Source organism: Mya arenaria, chromosome 15 (genome assembly GCF_026914265.1).
Source record: "Mya arenaria isolate MELC-2E11 chromosome 15, ASM2691426v1".
NCBI classification, from domain to species: domain Eukaryota; kingdom Metazoa; phylum Mollusca; class Bivalvia; order Myida; family Myidae; genus Mya; species Mya arenaria.
Window position 1 is genome coordinate 12461193 of NC_069136.1, and position 20290 is coordinate 12481482.

Sequence of the window (20290 nt, forward strand, 5' to 3'; positions counted from 1 at the left end):
TTTTTAAATGACGAGCTTTGATGGTCCCTCTTTACTTTTTTCTAGCAACTGAGGACGACTGTCTACTTGTTTGCTGACCCTGTGATTTAAAAATAACAAGTGGTTGTTCAAAAACGATCAGTTCAATCGGCCCGGTGTTTACAAGCCTTACTTTAGCATATGTACAGCAATTCGACACATATACCATATATCAGCCACAATTTAAATGCAGATGACATAAAACATCTTGTCAGTCAATGCATTTCTATTTAGTGTGATTTTCTTCCAGAAATAAAATACCTTTCTTCCAATGACCGTTCAAGGGTGATAACCCCAGTGTTCATACACAGTTGAATAAACTGTCTAGGATATGTGTTTTTGTTTTTTAAAAGGCTTTTGTCGTTTGATTCTTGTGTCACTAATCAATTGCTGTTCTAGAGATTATATTTATATAGGTGTGCATGCCCCAATCTTTTGACCTCATTATAGCCTGGTCCCGCCGCATAATACAATCAGTAGATGGCGGTGGGTGTGTGTGTGGGGGGGGGCATAATACCAAGTTTTTAGTTTCTGCTTGGCGCGTGTCACCCTTTTAGGTACCGAGTATGCCTGGAAACCCCACTGAATACGGCTTACCGAAAAATGGGTCACAGTCACCAACGCTCGAAGCCTCAATTCGACCTGTTTAGTACGGTTGTCGTAACATGTAGCTTGTTTTTACAAAAATGAGAATAGAACAACAACACTAACAATTCAGCGCTTGTGTTTATTATTGTATTCAATATGTAACATAAATTAAATAAGCCAGTATACAAGGCACTTTTGTCTGTATTATTACTTACAATACTCATCAATTTATGTGTTATTAATAATCACTATTGTCAAGTATCACTTGAAGAATACGTGTACATAATATGTAACTTATATTGGATACCTAGTGATATAATGTAGAGTTGTCAATAGGAACTCAGTTGTAACGGTTGTTTTCGATGGAAAATACCGAGGAGCTCCGATTTGTAGATTTATATGCTTGCTTGCAGATACCTCTATTTTAAAAGTATTAACTATTTCAACCTATTTGGAAAGCATGCGACAAAAACTGCAGTGGTGTTATATCATACGATTGCAAACAGAATACAGTCCTCAAGAATAATAGTGTATGAATAACAACATAGCTTATTGCTATATAAGTGTATGCTTTTATTGGAATACCAATGCGAAAAGATTATAATTCAACATTTCGCCTGCTTACATTCCATAGAACGCTGGTCGCTGACTTGTTTGTTGAACCAATTAACTGACAACGATTATATGATCTCATCAGTTAATGCAACGGACAAAAGTTGGTAGTTATGGTGATATTCGAACCTTCTGCGAAACGTTCGTTACGTCAAGAAGTCCGTTTCCCGAAAGCGTGCTGTGGCAAAAAAGTTTGAATAAAAACTCGATTTTCATTGGTCTTCGAATAATTGCATTCACCAAACACGATACATGTCAAAAGAATTTAACGTTCTACAAAAATAGAATGCCTCGGTTAGTGCGCTCTTTGATTTTGTGTAAAACGTTAAAAATATACACTATTAATATATACAAAGTGCAAGCAGTATTTCATAAAATAAGTATTGCAAAACATCAGTACATTCATTTTTCAATAGAGAAGTAAATTTGAAAGTTTTGTGATTGAAAGCTTGGTTAAATTTTTGATAAGCAGTAAAATGTATGCTTTGAAACTAACAATTGAAACGTATTCTTAGATTTGTTTTATGATTTTAGTATTTATCAATGTGTAACAAACAACGTTTTTCATCAACTAAATTAATTCATCATTCGCACAGGTAAAACATTATTTTTAAACAAGATAAAAAAGTTGAATCTATTTTTCCGAGCGCTCTGTTCCGAACAAAAATTCCACTTATGTTTTATCTTCGTTAAATAAAAAATATTGGCCGTACACAACCCTGTGAACGGAAATGTATTGGTTGTTTTTGGTGCCAAATAAGTAGTATTTTCTGTGTCCGACAGACGAAAACACACATTGTCTTCAATTTCAATAGCCTTTTTTTCACTTATGTGGGCGTCTCCCCAAACGTCAATTTTCATATTGGCATGTTCAAATTGTTTATATGGTATGTATTTTTTTCTCACAACACGTATTTTTCGCTCAAAATCATAATATAAATTAGAACAAAATATACATGTTAAGTTAAAGTTATGTAAATAATGCATAACAAATGTATAGTTCAGTTCAATTCTCGGTTGAAGCTTTCAAACATGAAACAACGCATACAAAAGATTGAATTCAAAACAAATATTTAATCAGCGAAGCTAGATCGATTTTCGCGAAAACATTAGTTTGGTTCAGGACTTCTTTGTACACGTGTAAAAAGCTGATTTCAGATACGCCAAAAGAATACAAAGAAAGGTCAAGGCGTAGCCAAATTGTAAATACCTTATAAATATTTTAACATATATTGTAACAAATAAGACTTGCTAATAAAAATCCGATCAGTAACCTTGATCAATACAGGGCGGTAAGGAATTTCCTGAGCTTTCAATACATTTTGTTTGTTAAGTCCTCTCTTCTCATGGCCTGGGAACGCTCTTTATTCACAAATGCTTTGACACCGCATGCTAATAAAGTAGTTCTATTCAAAATAAGAAGAGCAAAAGCTCAAATCAATAAGGTAACAGATATGTCATTAGAAAATAAAATCATCTTGTCAAAATCGATGGATCTTTTTCCACATAGTATAGAATGTCAGTTAAGCATTTCCGATATATTAAATCGGAATGAATAATTTAGTACCCGATAATGAACTCAATGACTGTTGAATAATTATGTTTCACTCTAAAACTGCTCAAAACTTGTTTGGCCTTCAATAGTTTTCTAAACATACCCAACATTTGTTATTTATCTAATAAAATAAAACTAACTGAACTCTGTCAACCTTATGAATTAATTAAACCAGCATGAACTAAATGTGCATTGTTCATAAAAAATACCATCGCACGAGGATACACTTTTGCTTACATATAATAAAGTACAACAATTAAACTATCACAAAACAATTAAACACACGATTTAACTTAAATAATAAATAACAAACAAATCAAAATTTATATCACAAGATACCTTTTCGCTAAACACAGGAATGCTAACAATTCTAATAAAAAACATTTTACCTATCACTCAAATAACTTGAACAATCCATCATCAAAAAGAGATAAAAAGAACAACAACTACTAAAGTTTCGTTATTTTTTGCATTACCAAATCTCTTTTTCAAACAATCAACACTTTCATTTCCCATAAGTCAAACAAAACAAGTCATAACAAATTGTAGTTCTTTGCTCGTTATTGCATTACCATATTAACAAACTATTTTCAGTCATTACTAGCATTACCCGATATTCAAGAAAAGACGTTATCGTAATATGTATGCTATTGCATTGCCAAATTTTCAACTGACACTCGAATTACCATGAAAAACGATGAAACCAATTTGGCAAAATGTTGTCCAATGCTCACAAATTTATAAACAATTTTCGACCGTCGTTAGCATTTTTGAAAAAAAAATACAAGTCATGACAAATGTCCGTTCTTACCAGTCATTGTTTAAATAGTAAATGGGTTAAATACATACACATTAAACAAAAAATACAAATAATGTAATTAAAAGGTAGTTCTTAACAAACCCAAATATATAAATATTTGTCAACATCCTCGAAATTTTCAAAATAATTGTATCAATCAAAATTTAACATACCAAAAATAAAATGGCGTTGCAACGAAAACAGTACGAACAGTTTTTAAGTAACGACTTCTTCATAACCATATTTTCATATCAGAAACAAACAAGAACGTGTATATATATATATATATATAATTTGCGCACGATATTTTGATAGCTTTAAAAAGGGTTGATAGCAAATTGATTCTGTTTTTTTTAAACAAATTATAAGAAATTATGAATTTACCGCATCAGACCAGATTAGCTTCCTTAACACTCCTTGTTAATATAAACATTATGTTCAAGTATTTGTATAAGCATTACACCGTTCAAAATACCGTGCGCCAGTTATAATAACACCATAACAACATGGTATTTGCATTGCAGAAAATAGAAATAGTTTCAAATCTTCACATAGCCTCGTCGTTACTCGACCGCTGGTACCCTATAACCGTCAATCGTGAGGTTGTAGTCGAGACCTCGTCCTGGCAGGCGACAGCAGCTTATCCGTGCCTTGTATGAGTTGCCGATAACGAAGTCAAACGTCGCCCCTCCTTCGTCTGTGCAGTTAGTCTGAAATGAAAAATACGCTCACATTAGTCTGGCCATGTAATAGTTGCCGAAAACGAAGTCAAACGTCGTGCATTGGTGTAGTTCGTCTGAAAAGTTGAATCACATAAGTATATTAACGAACTACGTTTAATGATGTACCGGCATACATCAGATGTTGTTTTCGATTGAAAGTGACCGAGGTATTGACCACGTGAAATATTATTTGCTTCCTTTATGTGTGGTTTTGCCAATCCAATTATCACCTGTTCCTCTATAAATTATAATACTTTTATTGGGTCCGCTAAGTAAGATAAATAATTGATAGAACACTGGTGCCTTGTAACAAAGGTTGTCAAATTTAAATATTGCCATTGAAAAAAGTGAATGATTGTTATGATAAAATTAAGCTTGAGAAAACAAGTACCGTTGTTGTACAAAGCGCTGTCTAGACTTAACATACAATTTGCAAGTATAACACAAACATATATCTGTATAATTAATTTATAGATAATTTTCTGATTAGTTCATGACACTAGTTTTATTGAAAGTAATCTGTTGTTCGCACAAACTCAATCGATGTGCACTTCAAATGAATTGACCGAATAGGAATCAGAATCAGAAAGTAATTTATTTGAATTCAAACATTTACTTGGAATAAGAGAACATTGATAATGCAAAATAGCCAATGTACACAACGTTTTCCGAGCCATTCATTAATCCCCTCAGTATTGTGTTCCATAAGACTACATTCAAAACGAATCGTTCCAATGAAGTATCATGGACAACGTAATTGTTTATCCGATTAAGTCAATGTCGTGCTCTTACTTTAGATAACTCGCTAGTATTGAATACTTAGTAATTCAACGGAAATGACGCAACGTGGTAAAGTAGGTGCGTTATGTAGCATTGGGAAATCCTTGGCCATATTTATTAAAAACAACCTCGGATGTATGGCGGTACATCAGTAGAAGTAGCTCGTATAAATTTGAATTATATCATTAATTTGTTGATCACCGATTTCTGACATTGTTAACTGTCCATATGCATCCGAGGTCGTTTCCGATAAAAATGGCCGAGGAGCCTTTGGTCTCGAACGGTTGTTGTAACATCTCGGACGCTGTGCTTTACAATAGTGTAATGTTTGGCTACTAAGCTTGTCACTGTAGATTCCATTATAAAACAAAATATTGTGTATGCAGTAATAATCAAACAACCGACCGGTTAGAACAATTGCTAATGCATCATGCCAATAGTTCTGTAGTCGTTGCCGACGTTAAAGTCGAACTCTTGATAAGATGCACTATTCTCACTGGTTAACTTCTATAGCATGTTACATAAATTGAGCTACGCCATGCAACACTTATAAGTCGAGGTATATACTTATGTTTTTCAGCGTGTGAACATAAGATAATATTCTATGGCTCTCAAGTCAACACCTGTTTTATTCAAGTATTTTAATTGTGGTTTTGAATCAACATATTTTATGATAGAATACGATTTTAAAAGGTGTAAAACATTTTTAATTTTTAATAACTTTTAATGTAATGTGGTAAAATGAGTAAAAAAATGAGGTTGAGATATGACCTAAGTAATTCGTGATATTGGGACCAGATCATATCCAATGGCTTCATAGCTAGTCAGCAACTGTTTAACTATTTGATTGTATTGATAGAAAACGACCATCGGCAAGTTTTAAACAACTTTAATATCCTCGTTTAATATAGTATTTATATCATAAATACTAATTTGATGTTTTACAGCGCTTAATATATAAAACGTCTCTATATGGCGCCAAAAACTGGAACGCTGTTCATTAAATTTCATGACTTCGTGCCAAAATAAAAGTAGTTTTTTTAAACTATCAACAGATACAGAATGACTGGTGTCATTATTTATACATACTATAAATCAAAATGAATCATAAACACGTCATCATTGATATACGAAAAAGAAAAACGCTACTTCACTGTACTTACGATAACTCCAATGACCTCGTCCTCATTGCAGAAGATATCAACAGTGTCCTTATCTGAAAACATGGATATAAGCATCCTTAAAATTAAGACACCTTGAATATACATGCAGTATAAAACAACTATTGATAGTCGTACTAATGATAATGTGTTTCAATTCGTTGTTTAATTCATTTGCATCTAAAGACAGCAAATCGCGTCAACGTATATGTTAAATTGCCTACCGCCGCTTTTGGTTAAAGCTGGACTCCCACAGATTTACCATTTTTATAACTTTTTTATTTTTTGTCTTGGAAAGATCTCTTTTTTTGCGTAAATATCTGCAAACCAATGATATAAGATTGCTGACAAAAGATCAGATCGCAGATTTTCATATTTCCGTTCGAAAATTAATGTTTTATGGCTTTAACGGTTTAAGAAAAATGCATAAAACATCAATTTTTGAACTAAAATATAAAACTCTGCGATCTATTTTTTTGGTCCGCAGTTTTATATAACTGCTTTCCAAGGATTTTCGCAAAATTGGCTCTTTCCAAGACAAAAAATTAAAAAGTTGTCAAAACGTTCAATCTGTGAGAGTGCAGCTTTAAGCAGTCTCACTGTCTATATAAAACATCTACGTTGTAGTAAATGTATGAGGCGTATCCGTGTATACACTTTACTTTCAATTCAGGGATCGCAGGGTCGATTCCCCACCGCACCACTATATAATACTGATCGTCTTCTGGGAGAGACGTTAAATGGGAGTCAGGTGTGACAGTGCTATTCACTGGTTAAAACAACGTGTAGCTCTAACCAGGGTTACGTTCTGTCTGTGCTCCAAAAAGCTAATATGACTAACAATCTTTTCGAAACACTCACCGAATGGCCTTGCCCTAGTGCAAGTATATATAAACGCAAACTACCACCGTAAATGTTTTCAAATTAAATTTTGAAGGACCAAAGTATGATTAAGGATCCCATTACACGTACACCAGTTTTATATTCACAATACTCACACCCTCTCTTTGGCTATAACTCGAATTGCCTGTGCTTGCTTGATGTACGGAACTGGTCGAAAAATAATGGAAGAACTTCCTTTTCAAAGTCTTATTTTATGAAAGTAGCCCACTATAAAACTAACCACTTACCGTGGGCGAGATAGAGGACAATCTGGTAGTACTCGCCTTCGATCTCGAAGGACCACAGTTTGCTGAAGGAGTCAAGGACACTTGCCTCAAGTTCCTGTAGCTCCGCCTCCTTTCTCTGTCTCCTGATGTTTGTATAATAAATGTTACATTTGGTATAATAATTAATTTAATAAGTAACGGTCGGTTTCTTGACTGGTTTATTGGTCTAAGACCATATTTAAAATTTCCAACATTTTTTTTCTGTTGACAATGGCTTTTGGTTGATAAGGAACAAGTGATTACAACAATTGCCTCATTACTTATATTTCGAAGGCTGAATGTTTGATTGTTATAATATCATTTGTCAGAAACTATACCATTCTGTCATAAATTGGGAAAAGACCTTAAATAGAATAATAGAAGATACCATACTTTTTAATGGAAATAGCATGATATGGCGGCTACCGTTACAAAAAGCATGATACGTTCGAACTGTTTTATTTTGTATTATCACAGAGCATACTAAAGTAATGCATTTTTAATTGTTTTATGTCCATGTAAATAAATAATGTTTTTGAAGTAATTGCAATATTAAATTGCACGTTGTTATATTATGTCCTTATTACATAGAGGGTAATAATATATTTCACATAGTGAGATTAAAGAAATATATTTTACGAGCGGCTTTGCCACGAATGAAGTATTTGCCTTTAGTATAGACAAATCATGTGCTTTTCTATGTTTTGGTCATCAAAGCGAAATGATTAAAACATATTAATGCGTCAAAAGCTAAAACAAAACAAAACATTTTTACATCAACCTACAGTGTGCTCCTTAAGACGGGAACATTCGGCATCCACCCACCATGAGTGATACACAGAACAATCCCCAAGTGATAAAATCACACTGTTCCAACGATAACATGCCGTGGTTTAAGAAATTTAAGAATTTAAATACCAAGTATGTTTTTAAGGTTTTTTTTGACGATCTACAAAAAATGGAGCGAGCGCAGCAAGCCGAGAAAGATGTCATCATTTTTTGTAGAACGCTAAAATGAACTCTAAATTATTTGGTGTTCGCACTTATTTTACCCACAAGCTCTACCCATTGTACAATCACGTTGTATTTTGCACCAGTTACACCGCCCTGAGGTTAGTTTCAATAAATGAGTGTCGGCCGATTGTAATTGTTGCGGTTTTGTGAATATGTTATAGAATGGATAAATGTTTGTACAAAAATTGGGAAGCACCGAAACATAAACTTGTATGGTACTTTTCGTTTAAAAATCAACAAATTGTTCATATTTAGATTCTTAGAATTGCCTTGGTATTTTTGCATAGTACAGCATTTTACTAGAATGACCTTGTTAAGTTTGTTATTCATTATAATCGACAAAAGAAGGTACATGTTGGTACTAAATTTACTTCATTTGTTGTATATATATATTATCAAAAGCATATTAAAAGGGAAAAACATCTAGATTATAATGTAATGCTTATTTTTGTATAATAAATATTTCATTGGGTACTGAATAGTTGTCAATACGATGTGATATATTTCTAGTTTCTTTTTATTCTGGTTCATGACGTAAATTTCATCCGCCTCCAGACGACAGTAGGGAAGGGTTAGTAAATTGTAATTACTTTGCACATGCGCAAAGGACAGAGCGAACTACGAAAAATAGACGAGTGTACCAAGTCACGTGAACAAACCAAATCGGCTCTTTATATTCAGCGTCAGATCTGCACTACACGATATGGAGATACAGTAACTTGGAAAATCCCTTGTTGGTACACAAATAAGTACAAACACCAAATGCATATAAGTTTTTTAGTAAAACAAATATTGTGGGAGGCGACGAAAGCACTGGAAGGTAGGATCGAAAGAAGGACACAAATCAAAAATCGATAAACGGAAATAATCGAAGTGGCAATTTAGATCAATCATCGATTTCATCATCGACACGGAAGGTATGTAAGTAGAATAAGCAAAAATCAAAGGTAATCATTTAATGACTATATAAAAGGATATTTGGCCAATGACATCAATGTCATATTTGCTTTGAAAAGAAATATTAAAATAGCACTCAGAAACATCGGGAGAACAAATGCTTGATTTGGCAAAAAATAATCAAGTAAAATATTGATACTTGTGTGAAAATTACACATGTTTTGTTATATATAAAAATTCTGGCCAATCATGCAACAGTTTGTAGGACTGGCCGTTTGCATGAATTTTGGAAACACATATACATGTAATATTTGTGGAATACATGGGGAACACACGTATATAAAATCATGTGGAGCACATCGAAAACACATAATGATAATAGATTTGTATGTGGGAAAGATATATATGCAATGATATAAGAAACACAAATATATGTAACAATATATGCATACTGCTGGACATTGATAAATGAAACGACATTAATAATTCTTTAAAAATCTCCAAGCTAAACTCGTCTTAATATGTCGCAGTCGATCCACACTAATTTCATAGGATGTTTTGCATATTGTTATAAAAATATTTATATCATTGTTTTTTCTTGTGTGCTTTTTTCCGATTTTATAAATTTTAATAGACGTACACTTTCATCCAAAGATCAGTCGTGACACTTATAAATATACTAACTATCATAAAATGTATTTTGACACCAACTGTTAATTTGGGGACTTATTTACATGTTGCCATTACGTGTGCATTTTACTATCGGACTTCCTGCAGATTCATTGAAAATTTCAGATACACCGCTTGTTTATACCCTCTGTTTGAAACCGGGCAATACATTTAGCATCTAAGACCCTCCTTCGGTAATCGGCTCTATTCGATTCTAATAATGATGCTCGTTGAAACTTACAACATTTGTATCTGGATTAAGAACACGCTGGTAGTTTTAGAAATAAATAGCGTAAAAACCTTTACCGAAAATACGTCAATGAAGCATATAGTGCTAACACTTGCTAATTGTTTCAACACACCTCAATTTATTCTTGTAGACATATTCACTGTCTCATATTTAGCTTTTCATAAGTGACAAGCCATTGGCTGTTAACAGCGACCATGACCATTCAGACAAGATGCAATAAACATAAGCTGGCAGATTTTTTTAACCGATTAATTATGCTAAGTCACTCTCTTTGTCACAATGCTGAGCGTGTGTGTTCTTGTCCTTTTGCAGAAGCCGCTTACTTTGGAAAACCAACTTATTCGGCCTGGTAACTACAAACTCAAATCAGCTTAGGCCTGGAATAAACGACGCATTGACCGGACAACCAATATTATCAATGAGATGGTGTTTGCTTTAGCTAAAAGGATCGAAATGTAGTTGTCAATGCAGCATTTATGAACTGTTCTATTGCGATTGGTCTTGTTTATTTGATACGGTGGAATTTTTCCAATAAGGAAGTCGACATTCTAAATAAAGGCTTGTCATGACGTCATCAAGCAATATCATTCAGAGAGCGCTGTGCGATTTGAGCTGATAAGACAATAAAGTGGTGTTTACAATCCTTGTAACTATATTTGAAATGTAGATAATTGCATCTACATCTAGATTCTAATTAAATCTAAGTTCAAAATATGCTGCCTTTGGAAAATGGTGTGTTTTAAAACCAATAACTGACTATATATTTCACATAACTCTTTTCCTTTCTGGATTAGAATTAGTAATGCTAATCTGAATTTGAAATATATTGTATTGCTTAGATTTGAAATGCCCACCTCTTTGACATTTGTTTATTTCTTATATATTTATGAAAAATAGGTAAAAGGCCATCAATGTTTTAACTCTTGACGAACTGCGCGAAATGTCAACAAAACCCCCACCCTGGTGAAAAAATAACAGGTCAATTATTTGTTAACAATCGCCAAACCCCCGCATATTTGAACAAAGGAGAGTGACGCACATAAACAAGTATGTGGAATTCTTTAAAACTCATTAAAATGTTAGATTTAAAGAAATCATAAGATCGATATACAAATAAAGAAACAATTCAAACGAAAGTTATTTGAAGCTGTATTGATGAACTCGTTTTACCCGAGTATTGTCTTCGATATATGTCCTATGAGGAAGCCAGTGATTTTAAATAAAGGCTTGTCATGACATTAAATCATTCGATTTAAAACCATTGGTGGAATTAAAACAAATAGGGGATTGGTATTACTACTTCCTTAATAAAGAACTTAATTATAAACTGATACTTAATACAAACTGGAAAAACAAAACCACACACTTTTAAATAGTAAAAGGTCGAGGATGAAATAATACACAAAGGGATGTATTCTGTATAACATAGATTAGTTTTTACTTATTTATTTTATAACGATTGTAAAACAAGCTATTGCAACTTATATTAATCACTCTCGTTGGCACAATGTTACGCGAGTGTTTTCTTGTATTTGAACTTTTTTCATCATAAAGATGGAGCATAAATACATTTTATATAACAGTGTCTTTATTGATACATCCAGTAACAAAGCAATCAAATACACCAATAATTATTTTGTCATCAGTTAGACATTGCAAATCCTATACGTGTTGGTAATTTTCAAGCAAAAGCAAGAGCACCGCTCTTCTGATTTTTCTCCCGGTCGTTTAAAGAGGTGAAATACGGCAATTATGAACGCTATGATGATAGGCCTTGCTGTGCTTACGGTATCATCAGTAACAATGATGCTGATACTACATTGGAAACAAGCACATTCGAGAAATGATATCCCCCTTTGTATGATTGATTATTAACAAATCAAATATTTAAAGACTCCAAGCTAAGCAAAACTTCCCAAGTTTGTATTAAACAAAGCAAAACTTCCACAAGTTTGTATTGGGAAAAGAAATATTGAATATGAATAAGGTAAAATCTAATAATTAAGTTTGATATTTACGGTTGTAGCCTCACAACTTACAATATTGATTGATATTTGCTTCATAAAGTTTTATTCAGCGGATTGAATAGTTATAGCTTCGAGAACATAATCATGTACATTTATTGTATTAATTAATGGGCAATAACTCTGATAGTACTGATTTAATATAGACACTACTCGTGCATGCATCACAGCACTATGAATGTACACCCAGTATGTAAGGGCTGCTAATTATCCAAAATTACTGGAGTAAGTATATAAATAAAAGGCTTCTTATGGACACATTTGAGGTGTTTATCAATTAAAGGGCAATAACTCTTCTGTAACTGGCCCAATTTATACGAGTCTTGCGCATATAAAGATGAAGTTATTTTCATTCCATGTGAGTTTCATCCGTTTTTTTGTCATACTTAAAGGGCATTACTTATTGGATATGGACAAGATCGAGACTGCACCACCTTACTATGGTCATACAGACTTCACTTTATAAATATCATTATTTTCTGTCAATAAGTGTTACAGTTATGGCTCTAGACGGACGCATTCTACCTTTTAATTCAATTAATGAAAGGGTAAAAATAACTTGGCGACTCTTAGGCGTGCACCCATGCATCGTGGTCATACACATATTACATAAATTTCATATACTTCTGTCGGCTAGTGACATAGAAATCCCTCTGGTCTGACACATTTCAGCTTTTTTCATTATTTAAGGACAATACACTAGTCTTCTTTTGGGATCATTTGATGTTTTTATGCTTTTCTTGAAAATAACAATATTGCTCTTGAAAGTCTGTACTTGGGGCCGTTGGCAATGCTGCACTTAACATTACTGTAAATCACCATTCTCAATCAAACTGACACAGTACGAGAGAGAGAGAGAGAGAGAGAGAGAGAGAGAGAGAGAGAGAGAGAGAGATCCTTCGTAAGCACAAATACATACAATGAATGAAAACAGCGTCCATGGCTTGTTTTAAACTATTCCTAACTAGTTATGATACATGCAATACTACCGCCGGTCCTAGCGAAATTCGATTTTCAAATATCATTTGACATACTCAATAATCCCCAAGGACCAGAAAATAAATAACTGCACTGTGAATGAAGTAAGGGGCGATAGTTTTACAGCCTTCACTAAAACTTAATACCAGCTGTAGTGACCATAGTGTTGCAATCGAAACACTCTCGGCTACTTTCCAACGAAATGGTAGTTCGAGCACTCCAGAGATAGCCGAAAAGTAACAATTGAAAGTCAATGTGAAATAAATGCTCTGGAATGGTTTTATTGGAATCCGATTTTCATTAAATTATGAAAAAAAAAACATTTGTCTGCGATATAGATCTGTAGCCTACGATAAAGGACATAACTTTTAACTACGACCCGCCATGGACTTACTGCTTATGACTATTTCCGGACCTATATGGGTTGAGCCAAACCATTATATTAATAATATATAGTTTCACCAGTTACAACATTCACCTTGTATTTGCATATTGCGTATACAATATATATATATATATATATACCACAGCAACATTCATGGGCAACAACCATTGTACAACAAAGTTACATATAGCTCAATAAATCGTCTGTTTTACTCACAAAAGTCGTTTGCGTTGCATTCTGTATGAAACGTATTTATATTATATAACAGCTTTTGGTTAGCTATCAACAAAAGTATAAGCGTGTAATTAATTCAAATGGATTGATGCATATTTCAAACTAAAACGCAAAAATCAATGTTTAACTAAACTGATGATGAATTATAGCAATCCATATAATTGAATGAGTTGCCTCTGCAGTGCCCATCATTGTTAAAACAAATACAATACCCAGTGTAATTCCATATGATTGAACGAGTCGCCTGTCTGCAATGCCCCTCTTTGTCAAAACAAATACAATTCCCAGTGTAATGTGAGAAGAACTTAACAGTATTGTAATTCATAAATTTGTTCAATTGCCATTCTCAACTAAGAAAAGGCCAATTGTTTTTTTTAAAGAAAATGCGCTCAACTGTTACGTTACTAGAGAGGGTCGTCGTATGATGCCGGGAAATTTGGAACACAAAGACTGTCAACAATGTTTATTGGAAGTGGATAAATAATCTTTTTCAAGCTGATTTGAGATACATTCTGAATGTAATGTCCTGCACGAACAAGAGCCCATTTGCTTTAAATATCAACTCATATCACAGTCAAATTTAACTTGGACAGTCTGCCATCAAACCATGTTGCAAAGTTGCATTATTATGATTAAGGTTATTTTCTGCACTTGTCACCAACGACGGCAAAAGTTTTACCTAAAATATATATGACACACAACTCAACAATTTACAAAGGAATTCCAAGATCTACCAGATTATGATATTATCTTAAAAAGGAAAACAAAGTTGAAGAACAAATTAAAATGAATTACGTGAAAAAATATTCATTGCATGGTATGTTTTTAAATAAATATGTTTAAGATAATGTAAAGAAAATTACTTCGTCTATAGTTTTCGGAGACAGGGTGCTTGACCTTTCATTTTTATCCGTCAATTTGATATTTTCAGACTGTTGCGGGATTTTAACATGCTTCCGTAACACGCTAAACAATGTTCAGCCTCCTTGAGAACAGACAAATTTTCGCGTATTTTTTGTTTCACTAATTCCATGTATTTTAATTTGCAGATGGACATTTTGGATGAGCTAAGCGACGCAATTTTAATGAAATTCAATTAATTATTAGAACTAAATAGTGATTTTGCATCAAACACGCTGGTTTGGTTTTGGATACGTGCTAGTAAAATATATATAAGCATACACTTTGAATTTTGAAGGTCAGGGTGTCATACCTAAACTTTCGCCTCTAAATCTTGATTTGAATTATAATTCTATTAATTTTCAAGACATGTTCAAAGAAGAAATAATATCCCCTTTGTAGCTTCGAGGATATAAGCTTTCAATAAATGCAAGTTTACGGAAAAGCAATTCCAAAATGATTTTTCTTCGAAAGGTCGATCTGAAATCTCCATTTCTAAAACAAACTTGGTAATATTTGTTGCAAATACGCATGTGTAAATACAAATAAGGTAGGTCAATAAAACAAATATTACTCCTGAGGTAATATTACTGTACAAATCCTTCGGTTTACTCTTTAATTAACTATTCGGTGGGCCTGAAGGTCTTTATCAAATTATTGACCACAAAAGTGTGTGTTCAATATTTTGACAAAGGCATTAATTTTAATAAATAGTAAATCAAATGATTTGTTTGAACATACTTTTTGACCGCTATATCTTCTTAAGTCTTGATAAAGAAAAGAATACTAATATATATGTTGCCCGAACATAAAATACTAACATTATTCGTTAACTCTCAGGCAGACGTCAATTTTTAAAAGTAAAAACATGATCGTACATTGAAGAGAATGAATGTTACTGGCAAGAACAAATCTTGTAATGGAAATTTCTTTTTTTGTGAAAACTGTACCAAACATCAAATGTCTTTGTAAAAAGAGGTTAATATATATATATAAATTATCCAAAAACTACCGGTTTAGCAAAATATACAATAGCAATGAAGAAGCGTGTTTCAAAGACGAACAATAGTAATCTCCAATAGCCCATCACCATAGATAATAAGTTAAATGCTTTAAAAGATAAAAAGCCCATGTAAATGTGTTCATTGTAAAGTAGAAAACGCTTATTGACTTTATACTTACATTCTTTTTTCCAGGACCTTTCTACAGTTGCATATAACAAATAATATTTGATAGAAAGAAAACAAAACAATAATTAACGACTCTTACAGGAATCGACTAAAATTGTAATGCAATTCTAACGATCAAACAATAGATATATATATATATATCTTAAAGGCGGAATTCCTTTGCAAGTCAAAGTAAAACTGCGCCATTTTATTGAAAAAACAAACGCTCTGAACACACCATATTTCACAAATGCGTTAAGATGTTGTTGTGTTCGAATGTGTATTTACGCAATATATCAATTAAACGCCGTTTTTTATATTGAAACAATGCAAACATATTATTGAATAATGTATTCTTGACAAAACCTTCAGCAGAGAGGTTTATTGATGAACTTTAAGACAACTCTGTTGAATATATCAGTTCTTAAACTCAAACTCAGAATTATCGACTGAAATATTTGGATACTGTCCTTACATGTTAAATTTGGGGGCGGGTGAGGGGGTGCGCAACACTTGCGTAGACTATGACTTGGTTATGCAGTCGCCGCTCCATTGTTGAAAAGAGACAGAAACTCGACCAACTGTGGCAATGATTACGAGCAGTTTCAAGTCTGAGTCTCAGATTCAGAAAAACACTTTTATTTAACTACAAAGAACCTACAAAGAACCATCTTTAGTACATATTGTACAAAAATAAATATCAGTTTCAAAAAGTAACAAAAATGTGCAAGTTTTATCATTATTACTTGCCTAAAAGAAAATAAAATTATGATTTTGAAATCAGTCTCAAGACTTTTCGAAAACATGGTCATAGCATTTATAAAAATGTCGAAAACTAACTTTTTAATTTCCAGTTTATACGGTATGGTCAGGCTAAAATACAATGTGGATTGTGTACAGAATGCATATTACAATGATCAAGAAATCAAGTTAAAATTGGCGCTGTTTTGATAAGCATTATTTAAAATGGAGAGGAAATGCTATATTTCGCCTAAATGCGTTAGTAACGCTTATGAAACTGTATCATAAAGGCCTGGATTTGCAAAAGTCAGTTCAAATGAGTATCAGTCAGTTCCTTTTTTGTCTCTGTTTATAAAAGTAAGTTAATTCAATTTCAACAAATTTTAAGAGCAGTCTTAGCTAACATTATACAAATATATGAGCGAGTCCTTCAAAACATTAGAATGTGTACTTACTTCTCTGCCTTTTTCTTCAATGCTCTGGCAATGGCCTTTTGCTTGGTATGACGACATGCCGATAGAATCACAGACATCTTGTTTATATCAAGTACTACAAAACAAAGTATACAAACAATTAATTAACAATGTTAATACGTCCGTGCTTAAGAAAAGCCCTGTTTCAGGTTGCGAGAAAATACGTCTTTCCTGATTGACGAACCCTTTTAAATAAACTTATGGTGTCCCAATTACATGAGAAGTCTCGCAATAACGTTTTCAATAGTCGATTCATTCGAATCGAAGAACCGCATTATATATCACCAAGCAACCGGGTCATATTGGAAATTTAAATCGATTGGAAAGGCAGAGCTAGCCATACGGGCAAGAGATTAATAAAGGCTTTAATTTTTACTGATCTGCCGTAAAGTTTTCAAGAATCGATAAACCATCAGGTGGGACTGTGCGATCGAACAGAACCGTATCTCAAGAGTTGTTCTCTCACCTATTTATTAGCTTATTTGAATGTAATGGTTAGCAATTTCAAAGTGTTTTTATAAATTATTCATTGATATCTGCCACGTAGCCGATGGAACAATACATGTAACATGTTCTGCGCTCGCTGCCAAGTTCATCAGGATCCTATGAATTTTAAAGTGTTAGACGATGTGAAAACAAATAAAAAATATTTCTGAACGATCATGTATATAGACAGTTGGTAAACAGTGGAACAATGCAATGGTGTTTCAGTTTCATCAAAGCCATTATGGTAAAACAATAGAATTACCGCCCTAAACCTTAAAGGGACTCGTTGACAGACTTTTTATTTGTGACGGAATGCTTCAAAATTTGTTTAAAAAATGTTAAAATAATGTAGCCTAAAATATTTCAATCTCAATAGCGTTACTAACGTTTTTCTGTAAAATAGTCATTTTATCGCTTTTTCAATATCTGTCATCAATCGAGCTCAATTTTGAACTTTCGATCATTGTGACAAGCATACTGTTAATATTGCATATAGATTTTTTTTTGGATAGCTGATCCTTGCCTATACAACGTCCCTTTAATATCATAGTTGTCTGTTGCAACAAACAGCACTCAACAGTTTTAATAAACACCCCCAGGAATTGTACTTCGTGACGTTACCCTATTGTTAAAATTCATGAACAATTAGAAAGCATGAAATAGACACATGATACCCATGTAAATAAAACAAATGAAAGTGTTTACCTAAACATTTATGTATTGTCCAAGGTTAAGTCTACATATGTACTGGCATAGTCGAACTAGTATGGAGTAAAGGAAAGAAGGAAAGAAGGAAAACAAACAATGGTTGAATAAAAAAACGGGCATTTATTTAAAATACCATAATTGTTTTTATATGACAAAGAAGGTATTTTTGAGGTAAAAAATACGAAAAAAATATCTGGGTGGACAAAACCCAAACAATGTGAAAATAAACTAACAACGAGGTCAAAAAGAAAAATCATATAATTGCAAAAAATAACAAAATGGAGTAAACAATAATAAATAAGTAATAAATTTAAAGTAATGTGGTGGTTAGATAATTTTGAAACACTGGCGAGATTTTCGCCCACGCCAGAAATAACAAAAAAGAATGGCTACAGCCTTCTCATTGGCCTGTAGCGTCACGCGACACGAAATGGGGGGGGGCGTTCATTGGCCCTAAGGATATTCCCGTGTCAAGGTCGTACTGTCAAAAAGATGGAAACATGTACAAAGCCATAACTATTTTTATGTAGGCATACCTTGCAGTTATGGTTTGTCCAAGTTCAAGGTTACACATGTACAGGCATAGGAACATTTATACGATATTGTAATGTTAAATATAACGTATAATGTCATAATTGTGCCTTTTATCACACTCGATCAAAGTGTTTTCTTAATGTCTGGTTTATGTTTATTTGAAGCATATTTTAACTCGTCTTTAAAGAAGACTGCCAAATGGCATTATATCGCTAATATAATAATAACAACACCTAAGGCAAATCTCTGTGAAATTCTTATAAAACGGGCAAGCGAATTCTGAGAACAGTATTTTAAAATTTTCCATATAGACATATATACATGAAAAGTAGCCCTCCTGGCGGACATGTTTTTAAAGAATCAACATAGGGTGAAGGATTTTGATAGAGGGTCACCTAAGGGTAATTTCTGTAAAATTAATTTTAAAATCGGGTCAGCGATTTTTCAGCAAAATATTTTTAAAATTTTCAATAAAGACAGATATAGTGAAAAGAGGCACCGCCCTTTGGCGGCCATGCTTCTTTTACGAATCAATATGGGGTGAAGGACTTCAATAGAGGGTCACCACTAAGAATAGTTTCTGTGAAATTATTTTTAAATCGGGCAGGCGGATTCTGAGGAGAAAATCCATATAGACATACATAGATAAAAGTAGCCCCGCCCGCCATTCGAAGCTCCTCGGCCATTTTTATCGAAAACAACCTCTGATGTATGCCGGTACATCAGTTGAAGTAGTTCGTATTTTTTTAATTATACCATTAATCAAATGAAGTTTTTAGAGATATATTAATTGATCTAAGTTTAAATTGATTGCCTGTGAAGTGTATTATTGCAAACATGATTAAGATTCTCTTAGATATATTAAGAACATGTTTGTCATTGTGTCTGTATTTTCAGGTGTGCTATTTCAAAACCAGTTATTTCCCGATAACATTTCTCTAGTCATCAATAGAGGACGGATATTTTTTTTATTTACACACATTATTTGCAAACGTTCCCTGAGTAAATCTCGCTTAAGCGTTAAAAACACTTGAAGTATTGAATGGTTTTTGTATCGCGGTTCATCGCATTGAGAACACCTCGGCCTTTGTCCATCAAAAACAACCTCGGTTGTAGGTCACATACCACTAAATATAAATGTCCTATATATTCTATATGACAGTACGAGGACAAACAATGTGTCAATTAAAAGAAATAAGTCATATTACAATGAGAAAGCAATCACCAATTGGCTTTATATGCCCACTCTTTACATTAAAGTATGTTGCAAGTAGATCGCGTAGTAATTATAATTTAGCAGTCAAACAAAGTGACTTTTCTCTTGGGAATCATAATTATTTATGCATTAATACGCTTCGATCACTGACAATAAATTGACACTTCGTTCAACAAAAACCACGCTAAAACACTACCATTTATGAATATTATTATTTTAAATGTACGAAC

The 20290-nt window shown here is 33.1% G+C and overlaps 1 protein-coding gene across 3 annotated transcripts; it reads right to left on the minus strand.

Moving 5' to 3' along the window:
• Positions 1 to 739: 739 nt before the first annotated feature.
• LOC128218920 (uncharacterized) lies at positions 740 to 17336 on the minus strand. 3 transcript variants are annotated; one of them, XM_052926694.1, is made up of 5 exons: positions 17099 to 17336; positions 13816 to 13836; positions 7365 to 7486; positions 6238 to 6290; positions 740 to 4282 (listed from the first exon to the last, which is right to left on the minus strand). In XM_052926694.1, exons 1-5 carry the CDS (start codon positions 17173 to 17175, stop codon positions 4136 to 4138), a joined length of 420 nt encoding a protein of 139 aa, XP_052782654.1. In that variant the 5' UTR covers positions 17176 to 17336; the 3' UTR covers positions 740 to 4135. The 3 variants fall into 3 exon arrangements, with proteins under 3 accessions (XP_052782654.1, XP_052782653.1, XP_052782655.1); XM_052926693.1 differs by lacking the exon at positions 13816 to 13836 and adding an exon at positions 15916 to 15936; XM_052926695.1 differs by lacking the exon at positions 13816 to 13836.
• Between the last annotated feature and the right edge of the window lie 2954 nt (positions 17337 to 20290).